The 27316-nt window shown below is 43.6% G+C and overlaps 1 protein-coding gene across 5 annotated transcripts in view; it reads left to right on the top strand.

The window, feature by feature from the left end:
• itsn1 (intersectin 1 (SH3 domain protein)) overlaps positions 1-26492 on the top strand; it is a 50049-nt gene extending 23557 nt beyond the window's left edge. The window contains exons 18-48 of one of the 5 annotated variants that reach the window (XM_085476992.1): positions 1010-1093; positions 2361-2438; positions 5168-5304; positions 5547-5824; positions 6609-6775; positions 6982-6996; positions 8285-8532; positions 8645-8819; positions 8900-8986; positions 9067-9224; positions 9413-9492; positions 9575-9747; positions 9839-9884; positions 10151-10272; positions 10535-10658; positions 11151-11345; positions 18196-18317; positions 19345-19451; positions 19639-19740; positions 19838-19919; positions 20237-20335; positions 20430-20513; positions 21169-21252; positions 21531-21662; positions 21802-21882; positions 21994-22115; positions 22321-22403; positions 22487-22570; positions 22657-22721; positions 22940-23048; positions 23161-26492. In XM_085476992.1, the coding sequence (XP_085333118.1) occupies positions 1010-1093; positions 2361-2438; positions 5168-5304; positions 5547-5824; positions 6609-6775; positions 6982-6996; positions 8285-8532; positions 8645-8819; positions 8900-8986; positions 9067-9224; positions 9413-9492; positions 9575-9747; positions 9839-9884; positions 10151-10272; positions 10535-10658; positions 11151-11345; positions 18196-18317; positions 19345-19451; positions 19639-19740; positions 19838-19919; positions 20237-20335; positions 20430-20513; positions 21169-21252; positions 21531-21662; positions 21802-21882; positions 21994-22115; positions 22321-22403; positions 22487-22570; positions 22657-22721; positions 22940-23048; positions 23161-23309 (3672 nt within the window). In that variant the 3' untranslated portion in view covers positions 23310-26492. The remainder of the gene's footprint in view (positions 1-1009; positions 1094-2360; positions 2439-5167; positions 5305-5546; positions 5825-6608; positions 6776-6981; positions 6997-8284; positions 8533-8644; positions 8820-8899; positions 8987-9066; positions 9225-9412; positions 9493-9574; positions 9748-9838; positions 9885-10150; positions 10273-10534; positions 10659-11150; positions 11346-18195; positions 18318-19344; positions 19452-19638; positions 19741-19837; positions 19920-20236; positions 20336-20429; positions 20514-21168; positions 21253-21530; positions 21663-21801; positions 21883-21993; positions 22116-22320; positions 22404-22486; positions 22571-22656; positions 22722-22939; positions 23049-23160) is intronic. The other 4 variants (XM_085476988.1, XM_085476991.1, XM_085476990.1 and 1 more) reach the window with 4 other exon arrangements.
• The last annotated feature ends 824 nt before the right edge of the window (positions 26493-27316 follow it).

The following is a 27316-nucleotide window of genomic DNA, read 5'->3' as shown; positions in this document are numbered from 1 at the left end:
TGTAACGTAGATGTGAAGTAGCTGCATGTTTTCTGTCCAGATAAATGCAAACAAAGTAATTTCTAACGCAGTAGCTGTTTTTCTGACTGAATCACGTCCTGTCCATCCCTCATGACTACATCCTCACAGCTTGGTTTGTCAGTTTCCATGTTTACTGATGTTCTATTTATACCTGACTGCTGCTCTGTTTGTGTTCATGTTGCTGTTGTTTTCAGTGTTAACGCTGATTGGCGTGTTTTTGGAGAGTGTACGCAGGAACACTGAGTCCAGCTGCTTCGCGTAGCTTTCACACAGTTTACTACAGAGAGATGAAGATTTTATTCCTCCGGAATTGGATCACTGCAGTCTGTTTACGTGTCCCAGAGCACCTTTTGTCCCCGTTTCTTATTTATTTCCTCTGGATTTACCCCGGACAGCGAGACAGGTCAGAGAGGGGAGAAACAGTCTGCTTAAACAAGGAGGAGAATGAGAAGAAAGGGAGGATAGCAGAGACTAAACAGACCACAGTAAACTGATTTTCCTGCAGCTAATCTAATAAAGTTGACTCTCAGTTGGATTCAGTGTAAAAACCACGATGCAGTGATTGGGTAAAGCCTAGCAGCATAGGAGCAAACGCATAAGCGGCGTATGTAACCATTTCTCTGCAGAGGAACACGCAGCCGTCTCTGAGTGGTGTTATTCTTTGCAAACAGAGGCAGAGGCCACTGAGACATAATCGATATTTGACTATCCTTCCCTCCACCTTCCTTTCTACGCCACTTCCTCTCCCTGAAATCTTCTCTTGTCACTCTGCTGTGCCTCATCCGGCACAATGCACCTTCTGCCTTTTCTGCTTCTATTGGCTGTCCTCGTCTATATTTTGTTCCCGTTTCTTCCACCTGTATTTCTTGCATTCATTTTCTCCCTGTTTTACTCTTTGTTTATTCCACATAATAAACCCTTCCTTCTATATTTTCTACTCTTTTATTTTATTTCCTATACTGGCCTTTTGCTCCCTTTCCCATGCCAGTCTCTGTGTGAGTTCTATGCCAACCACTGTGCCAGGATAGATGCCCTGCGACGCCAGCTTCAGGAGGAACAGAGAGGGAGACAGGTAGAGCACACTGCCACTGCTGGACTGGGGTGGTACTGCAGCTGGGACATACTCTAATATAAAACAATATCAAATTCTGCAGTTAACACTAAGCCATTAATGGCAAAATCTGGAAGAAGGAGTGGGTTCTGCATTTTGATTGGACCTGATTTGGCAGATTATCAGAGGAATGATTTGAACTAAAACACTGTACACCCTCTTGTGAGAATACTAACCTGCAGGCTTGAAGTGTTTTAGTCACTTTAGAAGGCTTTGCTGTCCTTAACACCAACAAACCAGACTTCTGGTCTGATTTGTGGTAACATTTCAGTGCATCGCTTGTACTGCACTGTGCTGTCCCTGCCAGCCAGAGAGATGTACCGTGGCCAGTCGAGGTCTTGTAATTGTCGAGCTGTGACGCACCGATGTAGTCTGTGTGCTGTTTATTGCTAATCTCACACGTCAAAGTCAGGAGAGCCTCTAACAAGGAGGAGTGCACCACTCGCTACTGATCCCGGCTCTGTAGATGCACTGATGAAGCAGCAGGACACGACTGACACAGGAAACGACAAAGCCTTTAATAAGGTTGTAACGATTCTGACTCGGAGACGGAAACGTCAACACGAATGTTTGCTGCTGCTGTTAATGCCGAGTTAAAGACTCGAAGGTGACATTAACATCCTGCTGGTAGCTTTAATTCATTTTAAGACTTTTTTTAAATGCAGGATTTTTTGACATCTCTAAAGATTATTCACATGATGAGTAATCTGGATATACATGAGAATAATGTTTATTTTTTTGTTCATCTATTTCTGATTAAGTGATCATGCCTGCAGTAAAAAACATATTTATCGAGCGTATGTTTGTTTTAAAGGCAAAGCAGGAATTAAAATGGGTAGAACCGGTTTGAGCAAGCTTACTTACTAAAACTCTTACTTATGATCCAAAGCAAGGTGACAATTAGAGGCAGCCAGCGTTTTACCTCTGATGAAACTAACAGCACATTAGTCATTGCAGTGACTCACGAGAGCCTCCCTTCATGAGTCAAGGCCATATTGTGCAAGCCTGCTTTTCCTTTAGTGTCTCAGAAGAATCAGACTGATCCACCTAATATTGAAATTAACTGGTCATGTGACAAGAGCATGAGGTTACATGGACTAACCCCAACAAAAATGACTTGGTGTGTACAGAAAAAAACCAACAAAGAAATCTACTGACAAATATTGTGTGTGTCTGTGTTTTGAACTGTGTGCGTGTGTGTGTATACATATATGCGTGTGTGTTTCAGCACCAGGAGCAGGGGCAGCTGCAGGAGTGTGTGTCAGCTGTCAGAGTGTGTCTGACTCGGCTAGACCACGTTATAAAGGTCCATGAAACAAACCAGCCTCCCATCACGCCCCTCCTCCTGTCGCCATTCTTTGCTCTTCTTCGTCTTCTTCCTTCTTTTCCTCATCACTCGTCTTCCTTTCTGTCTCTTCTTCTCTTCACCCTAAATTTGTCATCCTCTCTATCTTTGCCTCTGATCTTTTGTTCTGTTAGGCTGGTGTTGGCTCACTACTGATCCAGCTGGCTAGCTGTGCTGCTGTAGTTAAAGGAACAGTTCAGCCCAGAATCAAAGTTGGTCTGAGTTGCGCCGTTTTTGGAGATGATCGATGACTCTTTAATAAAATGAAACTAAATGAAACTCACCTTTTGAAAAGCAAAAACCTGCAGGTTTAGATCTCACCCTGGGTCAGCCACACCTGAATCAAAGGATTAGTTCATTACCAGGCCTCTGGAGAACTTCAAGTAATTTAGCCATTTAAATCAGCTTTGTTGGATCAAGGACACATCTTGATGCAGGACACCAGCCCTTGAGGCCTGTTGTCCCCCCAGCCCTGACATACAGGGTTTCCAGAATTTCTTACTACACCTGCTGGCTTGGTGGACGCAGTCAGCAGTAAACTATGTAGATTTCTTCAATTAGCTAACCTACAGGACGGACAATCCTCACACAGGCACACATCACTGGGTCATGCCTGTCATGGGTCTTTGAATCTGGATGTCCTTGCTCTCACTAACTAGTTTTTTTGATATTACTTCTTGATTATAATAATATAAAAAACAAAACAGAAAGTAAACACCTGTAGATTAATGCGTAGATGATGATTGTAACTATGCAACTCACACCAAGACAATATAGACTAGAGAGCGCTACACACCGGGTGAAATGTGTGTATCCATGATGATAAATTATGGTGAAATGTCCCTTCACTACAGCAGGTATATTACTTTAGGTGACTTTATGCTGTTGCTATGCTGGGATTTACTAGATTACAGATGCTATACTGTAATCCTAAAGCCTGCGTGCTACCAAATTATGTTTCAGCCAGACACGTAGAAGGTACTAGAAGTTAACCAGCCTAATGTGGCAATAAACTAGACCTGATCTGGACAAACGTTTGTGTTTTTGTGTGTGTATGTGTGTGTGTGTGTGGTCTCTGTTGTTTCGTGTATCCTCCACTTCCTGTTTGAGGTGATGTGGAGGTTTCTGTCTTCACATTTGTAGTTCGGCTCGTTGTGTCTCTCGATTGCTCGTTTCTGGAGGTTTCCTCACATCGGTTGTTTGGCTGAAACACGACAGCTGCCTTGTGTTGTTGTTATAGTAACAGAGTGTGTTCTAATGGCACAGCTGGTTGTCATGACTACACAGAACTGCCCCTTCCACAGTTGCATCCCTTCACTTCCCTTCAATCCCCCTCCCTCCCATACATTTTTTTTTTTTGACCTCTAACCCATCCCACGAACATACTGTGCGCCGTGCAAGCTCCGCCCCACCACCATGACCAGAGCCCTCTATTACGGGCCGGGTCTGTTTCCAAGTCACATCCCTTCCCACGTACTGATAACATATAGAAAAGTTTGTTTTTTAATCATACTCGGACAGAAACACAAGTTGCAGGGACTTGAGTGCAGGCAGCTGGTCCCCCACATCACCACCATTTCCTTTTTACGGCCTATCTGATTCTGGGGCAGAGCAGAGACGCTATTCTTGGATACCTCGTGGTCCTTTAAGAAGAGAGGTGGGGACGTGCCTGAAACACCTGAACTTAAGAAGTAATTTCTACCACTTGTATCGGCAGTCTTATCTTTTCAGCTGTGATCATTAAATCGACAGCTTCTCTTTCACACTCTGCGCTCCCTTCACAACATCAGCATCACACTCATAGGTGATGAACAGTATGTGCATTCAAAGGCTTGTTCCAGGAAAATCAGAGAAGCAGTGGAGATAAAATAATGTCACCTGAGCAGTAACAATAAAACAGGATTCTATAAGGACAAATGTTCCTTGCCTCACTTTCTTGTTGTGTAATAACTGTTACACAGTGGTGTAAAGTGAGTGCATTTTTAGTTGCGATGAAATATATTGAGCCTATTTCACACCTTCACTTATTTGTGTTAAGTCTGCAGCATCAGAACATCCTGATAAATTCACAGAGGAAGTTCAAAACTAGCTTGAACTGAATAAAGGGAAACTCCACGAGAAAGAACCCTCATGGTAACCATTGCCTTGTTAACCTTTCTGTCACTTGGCTGTTCTGAGTGACTTACACTGAGTCTCGAGGAGAGACGCTGCCAGGTGTAGATATAAAGGTAATGCATGACATCCTAAACTTTGGATCAAATCTGTTTATGGTCATGATCAAAAGCAGCAGCCGCCATCGCTCCACAAAAAGCCTTTCATGAAGAGTTGGATGATCTGTGCCTTCCATTGCACATCAGCTCAGAAAGCTGTAAGCCCCGACGTCAGTGTCTTCAGGTTCTCTGTGACATGTGATGTTCTAGTTCGAGTGCAGTGACTGGTTAAAAGAAATGAGACTTCCCAAACAGAAGGCTTCAGTTTAGCGTCCTGCCTCGTCCGTTTTAGAATAAACTAACAAGACTACCAAAGTAAAGGGGCGGAGCTTGCCTCGCTCACCTGACTAATACAAACGTGCTGCTACTGCCGGTGTTGGTGTTCTTGTTTGTTGTCGTTGGACGCCCTTAGCAACCAGCCCTGTGACCCCACTTCCTCCTCATCGCTTGTTCCTTCCTGTATCCCGTGATGCTTTGCAGGAGCTGAGGGAGATCCACACCCGGCAGCAGAGACAGAAACAGAAGGAACTGGAGGGAGACACACACACACAGACACACACACAGTCTCACATACACACCCCGAGTGAGAGGAAGTCCGCTGAGCTGCAGGAGGGCAGGTAAGAGTCAAGTGGAGATGATGCAGTACCAGAAAATGCAAAAGTCAGTCACTCATCAGCCATCTGGGCCATTTTTTCTGTGGTTGTTTTGAAGCATTATACAAATTAACTTTAATTTGAGTGGTTAAAATTGTATTTGTGGAATTGCTTCTCAAATCCAGTTGAAAAACTGCTGGAAAGTTTCGCTGAACTTGCCCCAAAATCAGAGTTTTAAAACTTGTTTTAATGATCTTATTTCACAGGTTGTCGTCAGAGGAAGGTGCCGCCTGGAAGGAGGAAGCAGGAGGCTCTGCTCCACAAGCTCCAAGCCCCGCCTCCGTTCCTGCATCCCACGCATGGCTAAACAGAGTGACGCAGGAAGAGGAGGAGAGGAAAAGGAGAGGGATGGAGGAGGAGCAAGAGGTCAGGAAGGGAGCAGGATCGACAGAAGAGAAGGAGGACGAGGGAAGAGGCAAGAAGGAAATGCAGGACAAACTAAACAAGCTTTTCAGCCAGCCGGCTGACCCCTGGGCGTCAGCAGGTGTGTTAACACGTGCATTTAGTGCTTTGGCCACCGGCGTGTTGCTTATGTGAAATCCTTTTTTGTATTCATGTAGAAGGATGACAGATGTCTGCTAAATAATGCGTAACATGCAAATAAAATGTCACTATTTCACTGACTTCAAACTGGAGCTCAGACCTCAGCATGTCCCATAACTGTCACATAATTCAGTTAAAAATGTTCCAAAATGACACAAACACCAAACTCACAGTGTGGAGGTTCAGTTCCTCTGCTTGAGTTAACTGAGATGACACCCAGCAGGTGTCGGTATCCACCTGTATGTCACACGCGGTTGTTATGTAAGTGGAAACTATCCATAGACACGCAAGCTGGGTTTTCACTGGTCTATAAACACGACATCTTCACAGCTGATTTGGGGTATTTTAAATTTACACTGTATGAGAAGAGACTCAATTTTGGAGTCAGCCTCAAGTGGCAGCTACAGGAACTGCGGCTTTTGCCACTTCTGACAACTCGGCTCCGTGATGACGAATTTCTTTTTAGCCCTTTGAGACTGTGACATCAAAAACCCATTGACTTAATCATTCAAAAAACCTGTGTGCTCTGGTAGGTGTTTTTAAAAAAGCAGAAAAGCTTCTTTTATATTTCAGGAGAGAAACGAGTGCACATAAACACACTGAACTCTGAATTTAGTGCTAAAGACCTAATTCCTGTCTAGCAGGAAGTGCTTCACTATAAAGCCTTTTCATTTGCTCAGCAGTGATCTATTCTCTCTTACTAATAGTTTTATTTTTCTGCTTAGTCACAGTGGAAAAAGCTCCAGGTCCCAGTTTATTTGACCAGAAGGCTTCAGCCAGCGCCTTCGACCAGCAGCAGCAGCCGGTGAAGGTGGTGTACTACAGGGCTCTGTATCCGTTCGACGCTCGTAGCCATGATGAGATCAGTATCACTCCCGGAGATGTTATTATGGTATGTAGTTTGCAGAAAAAGCTGCTCTCTCAGATGAATTCAGCTAAGCTCACTACAGTCAGTGATGGTCACGTAAAGGACTTCCACACACGTGTCTTATTGCCTGTGTTGTATTTGTTTGTGTTTATTCTTTCTGAAGGGTGTGTGTGTGGCTGTGCGGTGTGTGTATTAACGTTTTCCTCTCTCCTCTGCTATGCAAACTGAAGGTGAAGGGGGAATGGGTAAGTTCTTGCCCCCCCCCACCCGCCCAGTGATGTGCCTCCACCAATCACAAGCCAGAAACGCTTTCATCTCATGTCGCCTCCATGTTCATTCATTTTCAGTGGATGAATGTTTGTGGTTTTTGTTTGTTTAGTTTTTGTTTGTTTAAGTTATTGCAGTCAGATCTGTAATGTCGTGCTATTTTTAGTTAGTGTGGAAACCTGTGAGTGTGCTTAACTATCAGCCAAAGACTGGTGACTACAGCACAGAGGCTATTTTAATTCCCACATAAATAAACTAAACAAATAAAATATCCCAGCTTGCAGTTTTCCATTTTTCATGTAAACATATCACATTATTCCGTCCCACTTCCCTGTCACCATTTTAAGGAGGGAAAACAGAGGAAATATACTTTTTAGCTTGTAGCCACATTTCAGTGAGATGTTACGTATTGCAGTGTCGTTTCTGACAGATTGGGGTTGGGACCATGAGGAACAGGGGGGTTACTGTTTAAAATGGAGGTTTCAAATTTATAAAGTGCATTAAAAAAAAACTCATACTTGTTTTATTTTTGCCCAATTTGACATTGTCTCCTTGTGCATCTCTGTAAAGCTTCTAGCACTCCTCCTACCTTTAGATTGGTCACTAGGAGCTTGTTTCTACCAACTGCATCCTCACGTGTTTCAGTACAGCAGCAAATTTAATACATTCTGGTAGAGGGAGCCGAATCTGAGAAGTAGGACTGTGAGTGAGCAAAGACTGTGCTGGTGTGGCCAAGAAGTCAAAAAAAGATTTAGTTTAGCTGCTAAAACCTGCATGGATTCAATTTTTCATCTGTATTTAATACAGGAATACTTTGTTAATGGCTCTGTGGGGTTTTTTCTTATATTTATGGCAAATATCCTAAAATTTACAGATGTAGTTAATTGGGGTTTTCAGCTATGGTTTACCTGTTAAAAATCCACCTCAAGGCCACCGTAGCAGTAAACCTGTTCTGTCTGTCTGTATGTTAAAATACATGCCTGCCCATGGTGCACTGCTCTGTTTGAGGATATCCTAATGTCAGAGCTGCACAAGGATGCTTAGGAGCCAAATTTAAATCGGGTGTTGTTTTCGGGCAGAGTCGTGGGACTTTTTGCGCCTCGTGTTGTTTTTTGCATCATTTGTCCACTAATCAGGATCTGATCAGCTGCTGTCGTTTCCACCGTTGTTATTGTTTGCGCCACTCCCACCATGAACATGACACGTGCATCTCTATCCCTTGCGTGTCATGAGAGCTATCCTAATCCTGTCCCTGTGCTCTGATAGGTCGATGAGTCGCAAACAGGTGAGCCCGGTTGGCTGGGGGGTGAGCTCAGAGGGCGGACCGGTTGGTTTCCTGCCAATTATGCAGAGCGTATACCTGACAGTGAAGCGCCAATCACGCTGCGCTCCACAGTCTCAGCCACAACCTCCTCAACCCAGCAGCCGATGACTACGCCCCCTCCCGCCCCAGGACACACCGCCTCCTCCACCACGTCCTCTTCTAACAGCAACTGGGCGGACTTCAGCACAACGTAAGTGCCATTAAAGTCCGATTCGCTGACATTTGACGATTTGTTTTTCCGTTACTGACCCACAGACACGTCAGTCACATCATATTAATATGCATGCTTGCAATATTTCCAGCTGGCCCTCAAACACAACCAGCCAATCAGACAGCGAGGGCTGGGACGCGTGGCCCACCTCTTCGGCCAGTCAGAATCCATCTCTGAGCGTTCCCTCGGCACAGCTGCGACAACGCTCTGCCTTCACTCCCGCCACCATGACGACGGGTTCCTCTCCTTCTCCCGTACTGGGACAGGTAACGACAGAAATAATATTTCTCTGGTTTTGCATCTCTTTCTGCTGAGAGTAACGGCTGTGATTGTCTGTGTCTCTCAGGGAGAGAAGGTCGAGGGTCTTCAGGCTCAGGCCTTGTATCCCTGGAGAGCCAAGAAGGAGAACCACCTAAACTTCAACAAAAACGAGGTAGAGATCTCCTGATTACTAATTTCTTTCTCTTTTTGTTGCGTTTTAATTGTAATAACTGAACTTTTTATTTGATGCAGATAATAACAGTGTTGGAGCAGCAGGACATGTGGTGGTTGGGTGAACTGCAGACCGGACAAAGAGGCTGGTTCCCCAAAAGTTACGTGAAGCTCATCTCCGCCACCATGACGGCTCCCCCTGGTGTTCCAGCAACAGCAGCACGCAGCAAAAACACTAAGTACGTCAAAAAGCTTCCAGGCTGACACAAAGCACAGTTCAAACAAGCTGTTATGTTGTGACACTGGGCGCTTAAAGTGGGCAAGACACCCAAAGTACAAGGGGACCTGCTGACTTTGCTCACATAAAAAAAGAAGAATTATTTCATGTATTTAATGATTTTTTTTCTTATCTCTTTGTCTCTCCCAGTGAAACAGGAGCATCGGAAAGCCCGCCCAATGGAAAACGCCCCTCCCCCTCCCCAACAAAGCCTTCAGAGTCGGGTGAAGGTAACGAACGCAAATGTGGGCGAGTTTGCTGAAACGTCAGCGAGCTTCTCGTCACTCACTCTGTCTTCATGCTTTCATACAGAATACGTGGCCATGTACACCTACGAGAGCAATGAACAGGGGGACCTGAGTTTCCAGCAAGGGGACATCGTCGTGGTGACGAGGAAAGAAGGCGATTGGTGGACGGGGATGGTCGGAGGAAAGACTGGAGTCTTTCCATCCAACTACGTCAAACCACGGGACTCCACATCAGAGGTGAGAGCTCATTTTGAACAAATTCGGGGAAGAATAGAAGATCTTCAGGTAAATATTTCTAATCACTGTGACTCTGAATCTTTGCCCACAGTCACTGGGAACAGCAGGGAAGACGGGAAGCCTTGGGAAGAAACCAGGTAGGCCTGTAATGTTACCAAAATGCACTTTTCCTGTTTTCCTCAGAATACCAAACTGAGTTTCCTTAATAAAAGTGTCAAACTGACCAGTAAATATCTTAATTCACTCTTCGTTGTCCTTGTTGTGCCAGTTGAAGTTAAAGCCATGTGAAAGAGAACTTGTCTGATTTAAACCTTCAAAATAAAACTCACATAGACCAGGTGTCAGAGACTAAAAGAAGAAAAAAAATAAAAACCCTCATCATCTTCTTCCTGTTCCTGTTCAGAGATCGCTCAGGTGATCGCCCCCTACAATGCTACAGGAGCAGAGCAGCTGACTTTAGCCCCAGGACAGCTCATCCTCATCAGGAAGAAGAACCCAGGGGGCTGGTGGGAGGGCGAGCTCCAGGTACACAAGACACAACCGTCACTTAATCTCTGCCTGAAACAGTGTAATGAGGTAGAGAAGGATAGGTATGATGGGAAACGCTGACATGGATTAAATGAGACACAAATATTCACCAGATAACTGAGGATTTTTTTAAAATCTGTATCATTTTATTTACAGAACAAAGCTAAAGGAATTACCTGCTGTATTTTGTCATTATGTACATAATGTGTTTTACATATTGGTTTGTGACTGATGGCATCCTTTGATTTTATTGGTCCAGGCTCGAGGGAAAAAGCGCCAGATTGGTTGGTTTCCAGCCAATTATGTGAAGTTGCTGAGTCCCAGCACCAGCAAGACGACGCCCACAGAGCCCACACCTCCTAAACTGGCCCCTGCCAGCACAGGTACATCCACACACAAAGAACACAGAAAAATCCACACACTTTACCACAACACCTACAGAGGCCCTTCAGTCCATTGTGAAACGTGCTGAAGAAGAAGAGGTGCACCTTTTTTAAAAAGGCTTTGCATTCTCTCTACTGGCCAGCAGGGGGCAGCTCCTGTGGCTGTAAAAGGGATTCAACTTGTATACAAGTCTATGGGACCCCAGACCTCAGTTTCCTGCAGCGTTCATGGTATTTGTGCCTAGTTTGAAGTCTAATATACCAGAATTTTTGTTTTTGACCCCATGTAGAGTAAAATAATTGGTATTGTCGGGTAGTTTGTATTTTGGATGCAGCCAATCTTGCAGCTTTTGTGTGCAACCAAATGGACTTAAAGAGACACAGTTCAGCAGATTTGATGCCGTTAATAATTATTGATTGTCAGAACGTGAAGAATCCAGAGAGACTCGGACACTAATAATCTCTCCCTGTTCCCCGTCTCTGGTCCTGAAGCTCTGTGTCAGGTGATCGGCATGTACGACTACGTGGCGCAGAACGACGACGAGCTGGCCTTCCAGAAGGGTCAGGTGATCACAGTGCTCAACAAAGACGACTGTGATTGGTGGAAAGGAGAGCTCAATGGGAGGGAGGGTCTGTTTCCTAGCAACTACGTCAAACTCACCACAGATACTGACCCAAGCACGCAGTGTGAGTACCACAAACACACACACTTCCTGCGTGGAACATATACAGACGTACTAACCGACTCCCAATGTGAATACAAAGTAGTGTAACACACTAAAACGAACTCTCCCACACACACACTCTCTACACACACACACAGCCCAGAGCCAGGTGTGGAGATGCTGTCCCTCTCTCAGTCTGTGATTGACCTCCCCGGGCTGATTTGACCTCTCACCTTTCACCTTGACACTCCTTTGGGCCTCTTTGATAACCTCCCAGTCATACACCACCTCTGGGTGGTGTGTGTGTGTGTTCGTATGTGCATGCGTGCGTGCGTGTGTGTGTGTATTTGCATGTATTAGTGTGCAAGTGTCCCCTCTTCCCTGCATGTGTCCCTTCAGCATGATCCACCATAGACGTAGAGTTTCTAGAGCGGAGCAGAGAGATGTTGGCGGTAAACAGACTGTGTCTGTGTACAGGCAGGGTTCTCAAAGTGAGGCTCGTGGACTAGTGGTGGACCGAAGTTTAGGTCAAGCCACATAGATAAAAAACGAAACAAAAACCAAGGCAGCATTTCTCCTTAATATTGATCCTTGGATCGAGCCAACTGAGCAGACTGAACCTGTTGAACTTGAGTAGAGCAGAGCTGATGTAAAGTAACGAAAAGTCACTTTGGTAATGGTAAAAAACCAAAACAATATAAAAACCATCAAATACTCATCAAATTTTAGCCCCGCTCTTTCCCAGTATGCATAATGGTGCCAGGGATCGATGATGGTCAAAGCGAACTGCGATACGTCAACAATTAAAGTGATTTTTATCTGTTTTCCTTGTTGATCCATTAAGTTTTTATTATTGTGAGATTCATAACAGTCTGTTTCACAGTCGTTTCACTTTCCTCGTCTACAAACAACCAACACATGTATCATATACCTGTGCACATGTGTGTTGCACATATCAAATGACAACAAGAGCAGGAGAATATTTCTTACTGTTGGATTGATTTTTAAAATCTGAGTTTAATGTAAATCTTGTTCCCAGCCACCCACCCCGGGTGTTTCTTTTAGGGGAAAAACACATCTGTGTGTGGGCAGGGTGAGATATTTAAGCTAGAGAAAAAAATCAAACTGGTCTAAGTCAAAAACTTAAAGAGCCTTCACTAATGAAGGTCGGCTAAATCAGGTTTTTTGTGCTTGTTTGAGCCACAACTTATATATTACAGAGGGTGAGATGCTGCTCTGCCACCTACAGTGAAGCCACATGGGGCAACACAACGACTGGACTTTTTGGATGAGCTGCATACATCTACATATGAACTAGAAGTTAATAATAACAAGTTTATAAAATCGTGTTTTCCTGAGTGAGTATTTGGATCAGTTACAGCTTCGAACCGTAACACAACCTCAGTACTCAAAATTCAGAATTTCATGTTTAGAAATCCAAAATTAAATTTATTGTGGATTCAAATGAAAACAGTAAAAACCGTCACCGATTCCTGTGGTCGGTGTTGAAGAGCGAAAATAAAATAATTTAATTTTTTAAACTCTGATCTCTGTAAATGTGAATTTTATAGAGAGAAAAGGTTCATCTGTTAAGCTGCTGGTTACTGTTTACTGCACATGTAAGTGTGACAGGTCCACATATAACACAAACTAAGAGTCTGTGTCCAGTTTTTAATAGAAATCTGTGAATTTTCTGGTTCTTTCTTCTATTTGAAAATAAATAATAACAATAATAATAAATACAGTGATGACAGTATTTCTAAATGATTGCAGTAGTGGGGATTATGGCTGGTCTTTAAAACGTTATACAAACCAAACGATCTCCTGCCGACTCGCCTCGCTGCCCGCTGTAGCTCCTCTGTTTCTATGCTGGGTTAGACCACGCCTCCACACTCTCCGCCTTGCTGCACGCTCCACCCACCTAGCGGCCCGACTGGTTGTTGTTGCTGTTGTTCTTGTTGTTGTTTTGTTTAGTTGTTTTTGTTGATGTTTGTTGTTGTCGTCCTCTCTCTAGGATCATATCATTACCCAGAACCCCCCTCTCCTCAAAGCCCTCAAAGAGACCCACTAGGCCACGCCCACTAGGCCACTCAACCAATGGGACAGCAGCAAGAGGTCACATGACCCGGAAATGGCGACTCTCCACCAGTAGAAGCCAGAGAGAGAGAGACAGACAGACAGACAGACAAACAGACTGTAACGTTAAAGCGCCCTCTGCTGGCGAAATCTCTGACTGGACTTGGCCAAACTCTGTTTATCTGAGGCTCTGGCTGCACACAGCACTGTTCAGCAGGAGGGAGATCAGTAGTCAGGACTCCTCTCCTCCTCTTAAACTCTTCTTCCTCTTCTTCTTCTTCTTCTTCTTCTTCTTCTTCTTCTTCTCTTCCTGTTTTATCCGTTCCGAGATGCTTAGATAAGGAGGGAAGGGAGAAAGGAGGAGACTATTGATCTCCTTTTATCCAAGACTGGACTGATGAACATGTTTTTGACTGGATCACAGTGACTGTAAACACACACACACACACACACACACCGTGCTAGCGTGGTAAAGTGGATAGTGGGTCGTTTTGTGGCTTTATGGGAGACTCTCATTAGAATCAGTCGCTCAGCTCATCCTCCCTCCTCATTCCTCTTTCTAAATTATTTTTTAACCTCGCTCCCATTGGTTCCAAAGCCTGTCAGTCAGAAACGCTGTCTCCACCTCCCTCACTAACCCCTCCCCCTCCCACAGCTTCACAGAAAGACCCACTATCTGCTGGAGGACAAGTCTCAATGTCAGAGTCTTTAACTCTTCTCTCCTCAACGCCAAAGACGCCTTCCAGCTTCCTGTTTCCTCGTCTCCTTCCTTCCCTTCCCCTGCTCTAAAGGAGACGGGAGAGGAGAGGAAGCGAGGCAGTATTGAGATGCGTCCCAGCAGCAGTTACAGGCCAAGTTTCAATCCTCGCTGCTGCTTCCTTTTGCTAGTTTGCCCTCCTTTCACTTTGTGTAGGGAAGGAGGCATAAAAGGAAGCGAGCAGCTGGAATTTAAAAAAAAAAAAAAAAGCCGTGCTGCTTAGCTAACAGACAGACACACACACACACACACACACACACGTTTTTATCCGTTGTAGTTTAACATATGAATATGTATTAACTTTAAATGTTTGTTCCGTTGTTTTTGTTTACATGTTTACTGTTTTGTCTGTTGCTACGATGATGATGGGATGTCATATATATGAGGAAAATGAGGAAAACTGATATGACACACAGAGGGGCGGGGCTTTTAGCTAAAAAAAAAAAAGGCTTGTATCTTTCAGTCATTCCAGTTAAAAGAGCAGTTTGAAATTCAGCCTCCGCGTTAAAATAATCTCGTAACCTCGTGAGTGAAACTCCAGATTAAACCTCCAAAATCTGGTGTGATCGTTTCGAGTGGCCTCATATTTACAGATATCATCTCATTTTCTCAGTCAGAAAACTACAAATATTCCTCCAACAGTCGTTTAGCTGACGTTTAATGTCACAAATTAGCATTATTTTAAATTTATAGAAGCATATTTGTCCCACTGCATTGCACCAAAGTCTGTTAGCTTAATGTCAACCATACTTTATGTGAAAAACAGCTGATTTTAAAGTTTTGCTTCCCGTTTTCCCGACTGCACCATCATTACAAAAATAAATCAGAGTTAAGGAAGGGAAAGTGAAGTGTACGGAGCTCCTGGAGTCTCACAGCGTTTAAATACTTTACCTCGTGCTTGTGGGATATTTGAATCTTTTGTGAACACAATATTTATCTTTCACAATGAGTTACTTTGCACTTCAGCTCTTAACTGTTTGAAAGCCTACAAGGAGTAACCTCAGCAAACTGTTTTTATTGAAATATACCAACAACAATAAATGTCATCTGTATGGGAGAATCTTGTGCGCGCAATTTAAACTTTCTCCACACAACTCATTTAATTGTGGTGCAATTTTTGTGCACACATTTTATCCTTACTGTATGAACGCATTATTCAAATGTTGCGTGATGAATTCATTGAAATCTTTTCCTTATGAGTTATTTATCGCGTGTGGATTGTTTGCTATAAATTCACTTGCGTGTCTCGAGTGTGCAGCTTCACTCACACAACTCTGATAATCAGGTTTTGGTTTGATCACATTGAAATCACACACGTGAAAACTTGTGCGGACAAGATTTTGTCTCTTCAGTGGCTTCAGGGGCTCCGCAGACTTGCGACATTTTCACCGAGCATTAAAAAGCAAATCGTCTGCTCCGATGCACAGGAGCAGACGAAGCTGCCTTCCTGTGGCTTTATTTCCCACAGCCCGCCGTGTTTTTTCCTGGGCATCACACACGAGCCACGGTTGTTCCGCTAAAACGTCGTTATCTCAATAATTACCTCCTGAAAGCATCGTTCTCCTCGTGTCATTTTACCAAGTTAGCATCGTCAGAGGACATTACAGAAACGAACGCAGAGACCTCCGGCCTCGCCCCGCCTTCCCCTCTGTTTGTTGGCATAGCAACAGACTAGTATTAAGAGAATAGGGGTTGCCATATTAGATTTTTATTTCAGTTTGTTGATGACAGTATTGGGATTTTAATGTTTACCCTCAGAAAGAAATAATGAAAGAAATGATTGTTAAACTACGCAACTTTTTATACAATGAGCAATACAGTCATTATAATTATTGTTATTGTTATAATTACCCTGCTTGGATCCCATTGGCTCCTCAGTGTGTCAGTGTTGGAGCTAAAGCTCTCTGATTGGTTCATGAGTCCAGACCGTTGATGTTTTAACAAATCTGGTTTCTTTTGGGAGCTTTTTTTTTTTTTTCTTTTCTGTTTTTTTAATAACAGCTGCTTGTTTTCGGGGTCCGAGGGGAAGTTTGGTAACCGATGGTCGAGACTTCTTTCAGTCAGAGTTTTACATGAGATCAGAGACCCGTCCGGACCAGAGCCGCGCTCCACGTCTGCCCGTTGTCATTCTGTCCTCATCACTTTGCAGCGCTGCGGGTTAGTTTGCGCTGCAGCTCAAAGACGCTGAAGCCTGGCTCTGATCTGGTCCGGCGTGTTCAAAGAGATAAATCTGTGTATGCTCTTTACATAATCTGATGAATGGTAATGGTGATGCTTCGTATAAATATAAATAGTAATCTGATGAATGAGTGAATAAATGAATGAGTGAATTAACAGCCAAGCCAAATGTAACCAGACTGCACTCTGTGTCGGTGTTAATGAGTGAGTGAAAATAGAGCGCGAATGATCAAACAGATTCATAAAGTATTAAAAAAGGAGAAGAAGAAGGTGATGCTGGTGAATGAAATGTACAGAATGCTAGCACAGAGCTGATGAAGAGAAATAGCCAGGATTTTATTTTGGTGGTGAATCTGACTGCTCCTGATGATTAAACGCTCTGAGACAGACTGCAGCGACTGGCCTTGTTACTCATTCTTTCTCACACACACAAACACACACACAGCGAGTAACACCTGTCTTTTAATAATACAAATATTTCATTTCATTCCCTTGGCTTTGTTGTTCCTGTATCTTAAAGGTTTCCAACCCCATGATTTACACTCTGGAATAATGCTAATGCTAATTTGTCTTCCACTGGGCTTTGGTGGAGCCCATAATTCATCCATTTTCTGCTATTGCTCACTCCAGAACCTCCAAATCCACAATTTTCACCGTGCATTAACCAAAACAACAAAAGCTGAATTTTAACTCATTTCCTCTGATTGGCTGCCCCTCGCAAATATGGTTTGAAAAGCAGGTTGGCGGGGCTTCTGTGCTCAAACTCCAGCCATGTCCCCAAGATGACCACAATGGGGTATCCCCTCTTTATGACATCACACACATTCACGAGTAGAGCTTAGATTAAGGGGTGTCCAACTCCAGGGCTCAAGGGCCGGTGTCCTGCAGGTTTTAGATGTGCCCTTCATACATCTGATTTAAATGACTAAGTTCTCCAGAGGCCTGGTAATGAACTCATCATGGCTGACCCAGGGTGAGATCTAAAACCTGCAGGCCACCGGCCCTTGAGCCCTGGAGTTGGACACCCCTGGCTTAGATTATCAGACCTGATCCTTTAAAGCTGAACATATTTAAAGTTAACAGCATGCCTGGAAACAATAAATGTAACGGACTCATTGAGCGCTTTTCTACTCAAGCACTCAAAAGTGCCTCGCTTACCCATCCATACAAGCTTTCTGTCTAGCATTCACACATATTCACACTCTGATGGGTCCATTGGAGAGTAACTTGGGGTTCAGTATCTTGCCCCAAGGACACTTTGGCATGCTGGCTGGAGCAGCTAGGGATCGATCTGATTAGCAGATGAACTGTTCTGCCTCCCGAGCTACACCCACCATCAATTTTTAACTTTTAACCCTTAAAGTTTGAGATTTTCAAAATAAATCCTCTCTGCTGTCCCTTCATCCTCTGTCTTAAAACCAACAGTTTGAGCTTCTCGTGCCACCAACTCTGCAGCTAATCAGAGTTATAAGGCTGTCTCCTGGCTTCTTGTGTACTTTGTTTGCCCTCTAGTGGCCAACAGTGGCAAAAGCACAAATTTGGACTACATAGTTTAAAAAAAACCCAACAACAACACTGTCGTTTAACGTTGTGAAAACTATATCAAAACTCTAAGATTAGAAATGAGTGCTGTCAAATTACCATAATTTGATATAAATGGTCTCAAAAAGCAGCCCTTGGTTACACACACTGACTCCCTCAGGTCTGTTACTGCAAATGCCTTTGAGTTGATCTCAGGTATGTATGTGCTGTTGCAGCTCGACAGGTTTTCTATGTTTGCTCCTTCCACATTTGAGGATGTTTGACTGACTGCTGGTGTGTGTGTGTGTGTGTCTGTGCGTGTGTGATGCTGCGTTTTCAGGGTGCGCTGACCTGCATCTGCTGGACATGCTGAGCCCCATGGAGAGGAAGAGGCAGGGGTACATCCACGAGCTGATCGTCACCGAGGAGAACTACGTCAACGACCTGCAGCTCGTCACGGAGGTAAACACACGGGGTCTCCTCCATCCTCCTGACTTTATCTGGGTATCAATTTCCAAGCATGTCTCAGTTTGTAAAGTGTATCTGGACATGAGAGGAGCATGGGCGGAAGGATGCACATATCAGAGAGACGTGGCACACAGCTGGAACATTAGGAGGCCTGCACAAGGAGTGATTTTATGTAACACAGCATGTGCTCAGGATATAATTCTCTGGCTTTTCTCAGTAATAACAATGACTTTTATTTCAGGCATATGTGCAATTGTTGACAAACAACAACAAAAAAGTCAATAAAAGTAAATTAACAACAATAAATCCTGAATTAAATGGAGGAGAACACATTGAAGCGTTAGGCTTGTTACAAATTTAATCAAAAGCTTTATTTGAACACCTCTAAAAACAAAGTTAAAGTGACAGAAAGGCAAACGCAGAACACTCAGACTGTGGGTTTAAAGAGAGATAAAATACTAAAAAGGTTTTTAGCTTTAACATCCAGCAGTAACAACGACTCGCTGTGATCTCTCCAGAAAGTCTCGTTTTATTTTATTGTTTTGGCTTTTTATCTTTCATCGATCACTCGTTTTTTGCCCATGAGCCAAATACAAACTCTTTTAACAGGAAGTAGACAGGACCAGTAATAAAAATAAAAAAAGAATCGTCCTGATCGTCCGAGCCAAAGATGAAGACATAAACCCAAATTAAAGGCATGGGTTTATAAAAAACTCCTTTGAGTTTTAGCACAATTTTTCCCTCATTTAATGAGAAAGATCATTTATCAAACAGATCATAAAAAGTTTGAGAGTTTATCTGAGTTATTCTGTGCACATTACAGTTTCTCTGTTCAGTGAGTTTCATCACTCTCTGAAAAATTTTTGTCTTTAATATTTTATTTGATCTGAATATTCGAGGACGAGTACAAGCAGGAAATGATCGATTCCCTTGGTAAAATCACACAATCGTGTGTGTGTGTGTGTGTGTGTGTGTGTGTGTGTGTGTGTGTGTGTGTGTGTGTGTGTGTGTCTGCGCGCAGATTTTCCACAAACCTCTGCTGGAGTGCGAGCTGCTGACAGAGAAGGAGGTCGCCATGATCTTCGTGAACTGGAAGGAGCTCATCATGTGCAACATCAAACTGCTGAAGTAAACACACCAAGCTGTGAAACAGACACACACACACACACAGACACTGCGCATGCACTTACTCGACACAGAGACATTTGCATCTGGTGCACGTTTGACTTGCAAAGCTCACCTTGTTCTATTTCCTCCTGTCAGACAGTCGCTGCAGTGTGTTTGTATCTGTGACGGTGAAACTTTTCCTCTGCAGGGCTCTGAGAGTGAGGAAGATGATGTCGGGCGATCGGATGCCTGTGAAGATGATTGGTGACATCCTGACCAACCAGCTTCCTCACATGCAGCCGTACATCAGGTGCCGTCTGCCATCTCTCAGTCCTGAGTCGGCCTGCAGGGGGATCATCCCCTCAGTTTCGTGTCTTGTATGACTCTTAACGTGTTCTCGTGTTCAGGTTTTGTTCGTGTCAGCTGAACGGAGCCACGCTCATCCAACAGAAAACCGACGACAACCCCGAGATCAAAGACTTCCTCAAGGTACAGCGCTGTAGAGTGAACTGTGGGCAAGGTTTTAGCCCCTCGTCCCAAAGGAAAATCACCTGGATGCTTTTTATAGTGGGGTTTTATTTACTCATGCACGGTCCTGTCATGGTTCACACAGACGCTTCCCTCAGTTTGAAACCTTACTAAGAAAACTGGCAACTCAAACATACCTTTGGTCTTCCTGTTTTCTTTTTTCGTCCGATTGTTGTGCGGGTAATTTTAATGGACACTATAAATGTGGGAAAGTGTGGATGAATAATTGCAGAATAAAGATCTGATTTTCTCCAACTCCCTCACTCTCTGTGTGTCAGAGGTTAGCCATGGATCCCCGGTGTAAGGGAATGCCTCTGTCCAGCTTCCTGCTCAAACCTATGCAGAGAGTCACACGCTACCCTCTCATTATCAAAAACGTACGCACAGTATCCACACACACATCACACTCCCTCATATTCAGTCTGTTTTCTCAGTGTTTTGCTTTCTAGTTGATCTGTTTTTTGTTTTTAGATTTTAGAAAATACTCCAGAGTCTCATCCAGATCACAGCCACCTGAAAGCAGCTCTGGAGAAAGCAGAGGAGCTGTGCTCGCAGGTGAGAACCCAACACGGGACGATGTCCACACTGCAGTGAAAGCCTCAAATGTGTTAGTCTAGAAATAAAGCTTCACACCTGCGTTATAGTTCAGTAGGTAACATAAAGCAGATGCCTGCATGCATATCCATGAGTATCATCCTGACATCCACTGGTGAAATCCCACAGATTAGAATAATTGATCCAAAGGTTCATTTGATGAAACATCGACCAGAAACTCTCACACTGCAAAATCTTATATTCCTACTTTAACTACTATCAGAGTTTCAGGCTCTCAAAGTGCACGGGGCAGGTTGAAATTGTGTGGGGGTTTTTTCAGCCTTTATAACTTCGTAAGTGCAGGAGACGCACGCATTAAATGAAAATGTTTCATGTTTGGCTTAAACCCGTCTCTCTGGGTTTGAAACCATTTTTTATAGCTTTGCTGAAGTCAAAGACTGGATGGAAAAAGAAACTGATCCTAGAGAGGTCCACAGGTTTTCCCAACAAGGTCAAAAATAACGTCTTACCCTGGTTTCAAATGTTGTTTATTCCTGAATTAGCATTAAGTATGGTGTGAGAGACTCAGATTGTCTTCCTCCGGCTCAGGTAAACTTTGGCTCTGATCCTGGAGCTGGATGGGACTTCACTCGATGTGTTTTTGTGGGTTTTTCAGGTGAACGAGGGCGTCAGGGAGAAGGAGAACTCGGATCGCTTGGAGTGGATTCAGGCTCACGTTCAGTGTGAGGGCCTGTCAGAGGTACATCTTATCCTCCTGATGCCCTCTGAAAACAAGGCAACGTAAATTTATTTGTATTCGATCAGCAGACGACAGTTTGATAAACTCCTGTTTAACTTTTATATTCATAAAATGCTTTCTATTAACTCTGAAATCATAGCTCAGTCCTCTGAAGGATGATAAACATCCTGCGTCTTTCCAAGCCCGTCAGAAGGCCCACAGTTTAAGTGTTGAATCTTTACTTGAAAGTGGGTTAATTAGGAAATAATAGCAGTAATATCTGCCTGTGTATCCCTCAGCAACTGGTGTTTAACTCAGTCACCAACTGTCTGGGTCCCAGGAAGTTCCTCCACAGCGGGAAGCTGTTCAAAGCCAAAAGCAGCAAAGAGCTCTACGGCTTCCTGTTCAACGACTTCCTGCTGCTCACACAGGTGAGTCCTGCACCTCTGTACAGTTTACATGTTTAGTTTCTTGCCTTAAATCCATCTTTTATGTTGTACATGTCTGAATGTGGCTGGGCTGGTACTGACGTAGCATCTTTCTACTCAATTTAAAAAATGACCCTCACAGGTGACCAAACCTCTGGGCTCGTCAGGCTCGGACAAAGTCTTCTCTGCAAAGACGCACCTGCAGTACCGCATGTACAAGACGGTGAGACTACACAATCTCTTTCTCCAGAGAGACTCGCTGTTAAACCTGCCCTGGGTTATGTAGTGTGAGCTGGATAAACATGTCCTAACTAAGGTTTGTGTTCACTCTCAGCCAATCTTCCTAAATGAGGTGTTGGTGAAGCTGCCGACAGACCCGTCGGGAGACGAGCCTCTGTTCCACATCTCCCACATAGACCGAGTTTACACGCTGCGAGCCGAGAGCATCAACGAAAGGTGAGACGCTTCACGGTCCAGACTGAGCGAACAGGAAATGCCTGCAGTCATACTCTCAAACCTGAAAGTCACTCTTAATCTAGGATTAGTGGATTCGCTTTAAGTTTAGGTCTGTGAGTAATAACATGACTGCCTCACAAGTTAGCAGTGTCTTCAGCTGTGTGTATCATTGCTAGTCTCTAAATGTGTGTGTGTGTTTATTCAGGACGGCGTGGGTTCAGAAAATCAAGGCAGCTTCAGAGCTGTTCATAGAGACGGAGAAGAAGAAGCGGGAGAAAGCGTATCTAGGTACCTGTCCCACTGAAATAAACATCCTCAGATTGACCATGATCAGAAATGTCCTCTGACTCCTCCATGTCTCTGTGCCTCAGTACGTTCCCAGAGGGCTACAGGTATCGGGAGACTGATGGTCAACATTGTGGAGGGAATTGAGCTCAAACCCTGTCGCTCCCACGGTACGTGTGAACTCCTTTTAACTAAATTTGGAAAAGGAAAAACGTTGATTTCAGTTATTGGTTATACATAAGTTCTGTTCTTCCAGGAAAAAGCAACCCGTACTGCGAGGTGACCATGGGCTCCCAGTGCCATATCACAAAAACATTACAGGTAAAACATTACAGGTCTACAGGCAGGCGTTCATTATTATTCCATATTTCAGATTCATTGACTTTTTCATAATAAAATGTATTAATTCATAACGATTGACAGCTCAGTCACAGCTACAGTACACCACTGCAGTGCTGGTTCACTGCTGCAGGGACACAAATATGTCTGCTATAATTTATATTTCACACCATCGTTTTGCTGTTTTCTCTCTTTTTCAGGACACTTTGAATCCAAAGTGGAATTCCAACTGTCAGTTTTTTATTAAGGACCTGGAACAGGACGTCCTCTGTATCACTGTGTTTGAACGAGACCAGTTCTCGCCTGATGGTCAGTGATAGTCGCACGCTGATTTAAATCCCTTCATTTCACGTTCCCTGTCCTTTTCAGGAAGTATGAGTGGTTTTGTTTTCTGTCTGTTTATCATCCTCTTTGCCTCCAGACTTCTTGGGCAGGACAGAAATCCGGTTAGCGGAAATAAAGAAGGACCAGGGCTCTAAAGGACCAATCACAAAGAGGCTGCTGCTCCACGAGGTTCCTACGGGAGAGATCGTCGTTAGGCTCGACCTTCAGCTGTTTGAAGAACCGTGAAACCTGGACGGGGCCACGGCGGACTGGACTGGCCCAAAAAGGACCTGTAGGAGATGGTTTGGACTGGACAGCTTAGATGGATTAGACTGGACTGGACAACTGGACTGGTCTCAAATCTTTATTTCTCCGCGTGTACATCTGAGCTTTTTATATCCAGAGAGAAAGGATCAGTTAGCTAAGGGTACAATGATGCCATTACTAAACATCTTCAAGTTTAAAACAAAAAGGAATAACTTCATGAATTACCAGCTGGAGAAAGGACCTTCACATACACACAAAAGCCAAAGTGGCTGAAAATGTGTGTAACTCCATTTCAGCTCCTAAACATTAAAGATAAGCAGCAGTTAGGGTCACCATGGCAATCCTGAGCACGCCTCTTGGAAAACACATCACCGCCTCCAGTCTGTGCCTCCTATCGACCTGCTTACACACCGTGGGTGCGGCAAGAAGACTCTCCACAGCGTTTCTGTTTCTGTCAGAACATCTTGATCAGATTTCCATTCGATTCTGTGCAGCAGGCGGAGCTCCTGTGAGTCTGAGGCCTCCATAGTCAAAAGATAGAGCAGACACATGATCCCATGTTCTGCTTATAGTCTGGATCAGCTCTAGTGGGCTTGGTGTTAGATTACAGAGAGGGTTTTTAGAAGAACTTCCTCCCTCAGTCGAGATGAACATTACGCCCATTCATCTGACTGAGATTGCATTAATATATGTGAATAATACAAATATTAATGCATTTTTAGCCACTAATAATAATATACAGTATGCTGGGATTTTTGCTTTGCAGCAATCACACCAAATATGTGACACACTGATATAAAAATAGAGATGAAGTGGACTGGGATCATAAAAAGTTGGTATGAGATTCTTATCATTTCTGGCTTATTCATTTCAGTGGAGAGGGTAAATAAAGAGCTCAACATCCAAATGAGATTTATAGATTTTATTCATCTAAATCTAAATTTGTGTGGAGTTTTTAAATGTCACATACACGTTCACGTCTTAAATCTGGTGTGCTGGTGCTTCCGTGGTTAGAGATTGGACCGTTTCAGCAGGTCTGTCCTGTGATCTGACATCTAAAGAAGCAGCTCGACGGGTTTTCTAGTCTGCAAATGGTTCTCAGTCATGTTGGTACCACTGAGAAGTGAAAATCCGAGACCTGGTCCAGTCCAGTCCAGTCTGCTTGTGCCCCCTCCCTCCTTCAGGACCGGTCCACGTCAGTATTTAGTCGAGTCTTGGAGAAGATCAGTCAGGTCTTTACTGTCTCCTCTCCCTCTGCTTCATCCAGACAGTCTCACAAACACTCCAGCGACAATCCCAGCCCTCCTTCTTTGTCCAACCAAACCCAGACCTTTATGTGAGAGAGTGTGTTTGTGTGTCTGTGAGAGTGTGTGCGTGTGTGTGAGGCAGACGGCCGATGCGAATGACGGTACGAGTGTAAAGATGGACAGGCTAACTAAAAGCACGGTTCAGTCTCCATGCATTTTTACACAGAGTCTCTCAGAGTCTTATGATCAACTCTTTGGGCTTCGGCTCATGTGAGGGGACATTTTTTATAATTTCGCTCAGTTTGGACGCTCACTGAACGCTCGCCACGTTATCTCAGAAAGTGCTAAATATGTACAGGTTAAATGAGAAATCCTAACGATGCAAAATAAGCTGAAGATATAGAGACACTGATATATGACTGGTGTAAATACATTACAGACAAGATGTCCCCTTCACATGCGTCTGTGGTAATAATGCTGATAATAAGACAGGGAACAGGCGTGAAAGCTGATTTAAACTGAGGTACTGTAAAGAAGAATGTCTTAACTGTTCAGGGTGTTTTTGTTTTTTTGTTTTTATGTATATGTGGGGGGGTCGCAGATTTAGACGATTTCTGTCACACATCTGAACTCTGATGTTATGTTGCTGCTGTGTTGAGCTGTCACAGTGGCCGTCACTATGCAGGGAGGGTATACCCTGAGGGATTTCGAGGGCCCGCCGCTGGACTGGGGCCCTCGAGCAGGCTCCGTAGGGCACAGATGTATTTTATAGGAATAGCATTTTGACCATTTTCACAGTTTAACCCTATGAAAAGCTCAGAGTAGAAACAACGGTACTGTGCGTCGGCACTCCCAGCACTTTGAAAAGCAGATTTTGGAGCAGAGCAGGACACGAATCTCCTGAATTTCACCCAGCAGCTGTTTTGGGTAATCAGAGCAGGAAGTCTAATAAAAAGAGGCACTCAAAGGATGTGTTTTTATTAAAGTCTTATCATTTTAAAGACATTTTAATGAAGATAAGCAAACTGTACTTGAGCCCAAAGGTGGATCCCAGCAAATAAAAGAAAGTCAGGAGTGATTTTCAGATGCAGTCGTTGGATTTTCTTCTTAAATGGAGAGAATGTAAAAAGAAAAGAGTGATCTGCACAGACTGCTACCATTTTTGTTCAGCATAAGAACTTTATATTTAAAGTAATGGCAATAACTGTGAAGCTGTAATTTGTGGACTGAATTTATTGTCCAAACTATATCTTCTTTCAAAAACTGTCCCAATGTTTCAATTTCAAGCACACTTTGAAATGAATACTTCTCTGATCTTCCTCCTAAAGTTTCCTCGAGCTGATTATTCAAAACGGCGGCTGCATTCGCCGACAAGGCCGGAAACATCGCCTAGCTAGGTTGCTTAGTAAGATTGTAGATAAGTTAGTTAGCGAGCCACTCGGCCGGTTAGTAAATCTAGTTAGGTGTTTTAATTTAGTGCCAAGTTACAGTAATGTTCTAAATTACCACGAAGACAACAGTTACCTTAGTGACCAGCCACTGTCCAATCAGAAGTCGGCGAGGCTCGGCCAGCTTCAGCAGCTTGACTATGGAGGAAGGTGTGAACGAATGTTTGTGTTTCCCCAGACTGAAGCTGATGATGATGATGATGAATGATGATAAAGCTGTCTTACACCCCTCTGTACTGTCCTGCTCAGTACCCCTCTCGCCTCCTCCTCTCCTCACTGTACTGAAACTAACCCAATCCAGTTTGAACCTTACTGTCTACCTTCCAGGTTGTGTATAATACTGCTGTTATCTGAGAGTTAATATATGAGCGATAAAGGCAGCCTGCTGTTAATTATCACTGTAGAAGATGATGTACGTTGTTGTCTTTCGGTGTTCAGAATAAACTTCAGTTGGACCAAGAACTGCACTGCCTGTGCTGCTGTTTTCATTATGGATTTAACTACTTGTATGATCCAATCATAGACTGTAACTAAAAGATGTATGTACAGGACTGTGCAAAATTCTTGAGCCACCATTAATTTGTTCAATGTTTTACTAGGAAAATGGGGCACGGATGCAGTCATGCACAGAGACAGTATATGAGGCAAAAACTGTTCTCACGAGCTTGAAAGTCGACAGCCTGAACTCTCTGAGGCAGCTTTCTGTAAGCAGTCTTCAGGAATTTTCTCTGGGCTTCTGGAAGGATATTCAAAGCTCTTGGCATGTTGGCTCCCTCTTTTATTTATTATTGTTCTTCAATAAAGCTAATGTCTGTGCAGGTTTAAAGTAAAAATGTATGTAGAAAAGCAATGATGCTTCTCAAAACATCCTAGTTCGGGCATTGCATGCAGATCTGGCTTTGTAAAAGGCACTCAGATTTCTAACATGTTCTTTTTATTTATTTTTACCAAAAGAAAAAAAAGAAAGAAAGCAGTGACTTTGAAAAGAAAGCAAAATAATCTTCGTAACATACCTGATAATTGTTTATAATGTGTAATAATTATAGTGGTTTCAAATACATTTTGCACATCATACTAGATTATTTGATCGCAGTGAAGTGGTGGTGGGGTTAATTCGAGCAAACATAAGCACCTAATAGCACATCAACCGATCTGCGTCTGACCGCAACATTTGTTTGGATGTGTTTGAACTATTTCAGCTTTTACTTTGAAAATACCAGGAAATAAGCAAATTCTTTATGCAATCATTGTTAGAAAAAAAAGGGGGGGGGAAAACAGGCAGAACGACAAC

The sequence above is a fragment of the Copadichromis virginalis genome, linkage group LG13 (assembly GCF_057382275.1).
Source record: "Copadichromis virginalis isolate Kocher_CV1m ecotype Utaka linkage group LG13, C_Virginalis_male_GT1.1, whole genome shotgun sequence".
In the NCBI taxonomy this organism is placed as follows: Eukaryota; Metazoa; Chordata; class Actinopteri; order Cichliformes; family Cichlidae; genus Copadichromis; species Copadichromis virginalis.
The sequence above is the reverse complement of the archived record's forward strand: the minus strand, read 5'-3'. Positions and strand labels throughout refer to the sequence as shown.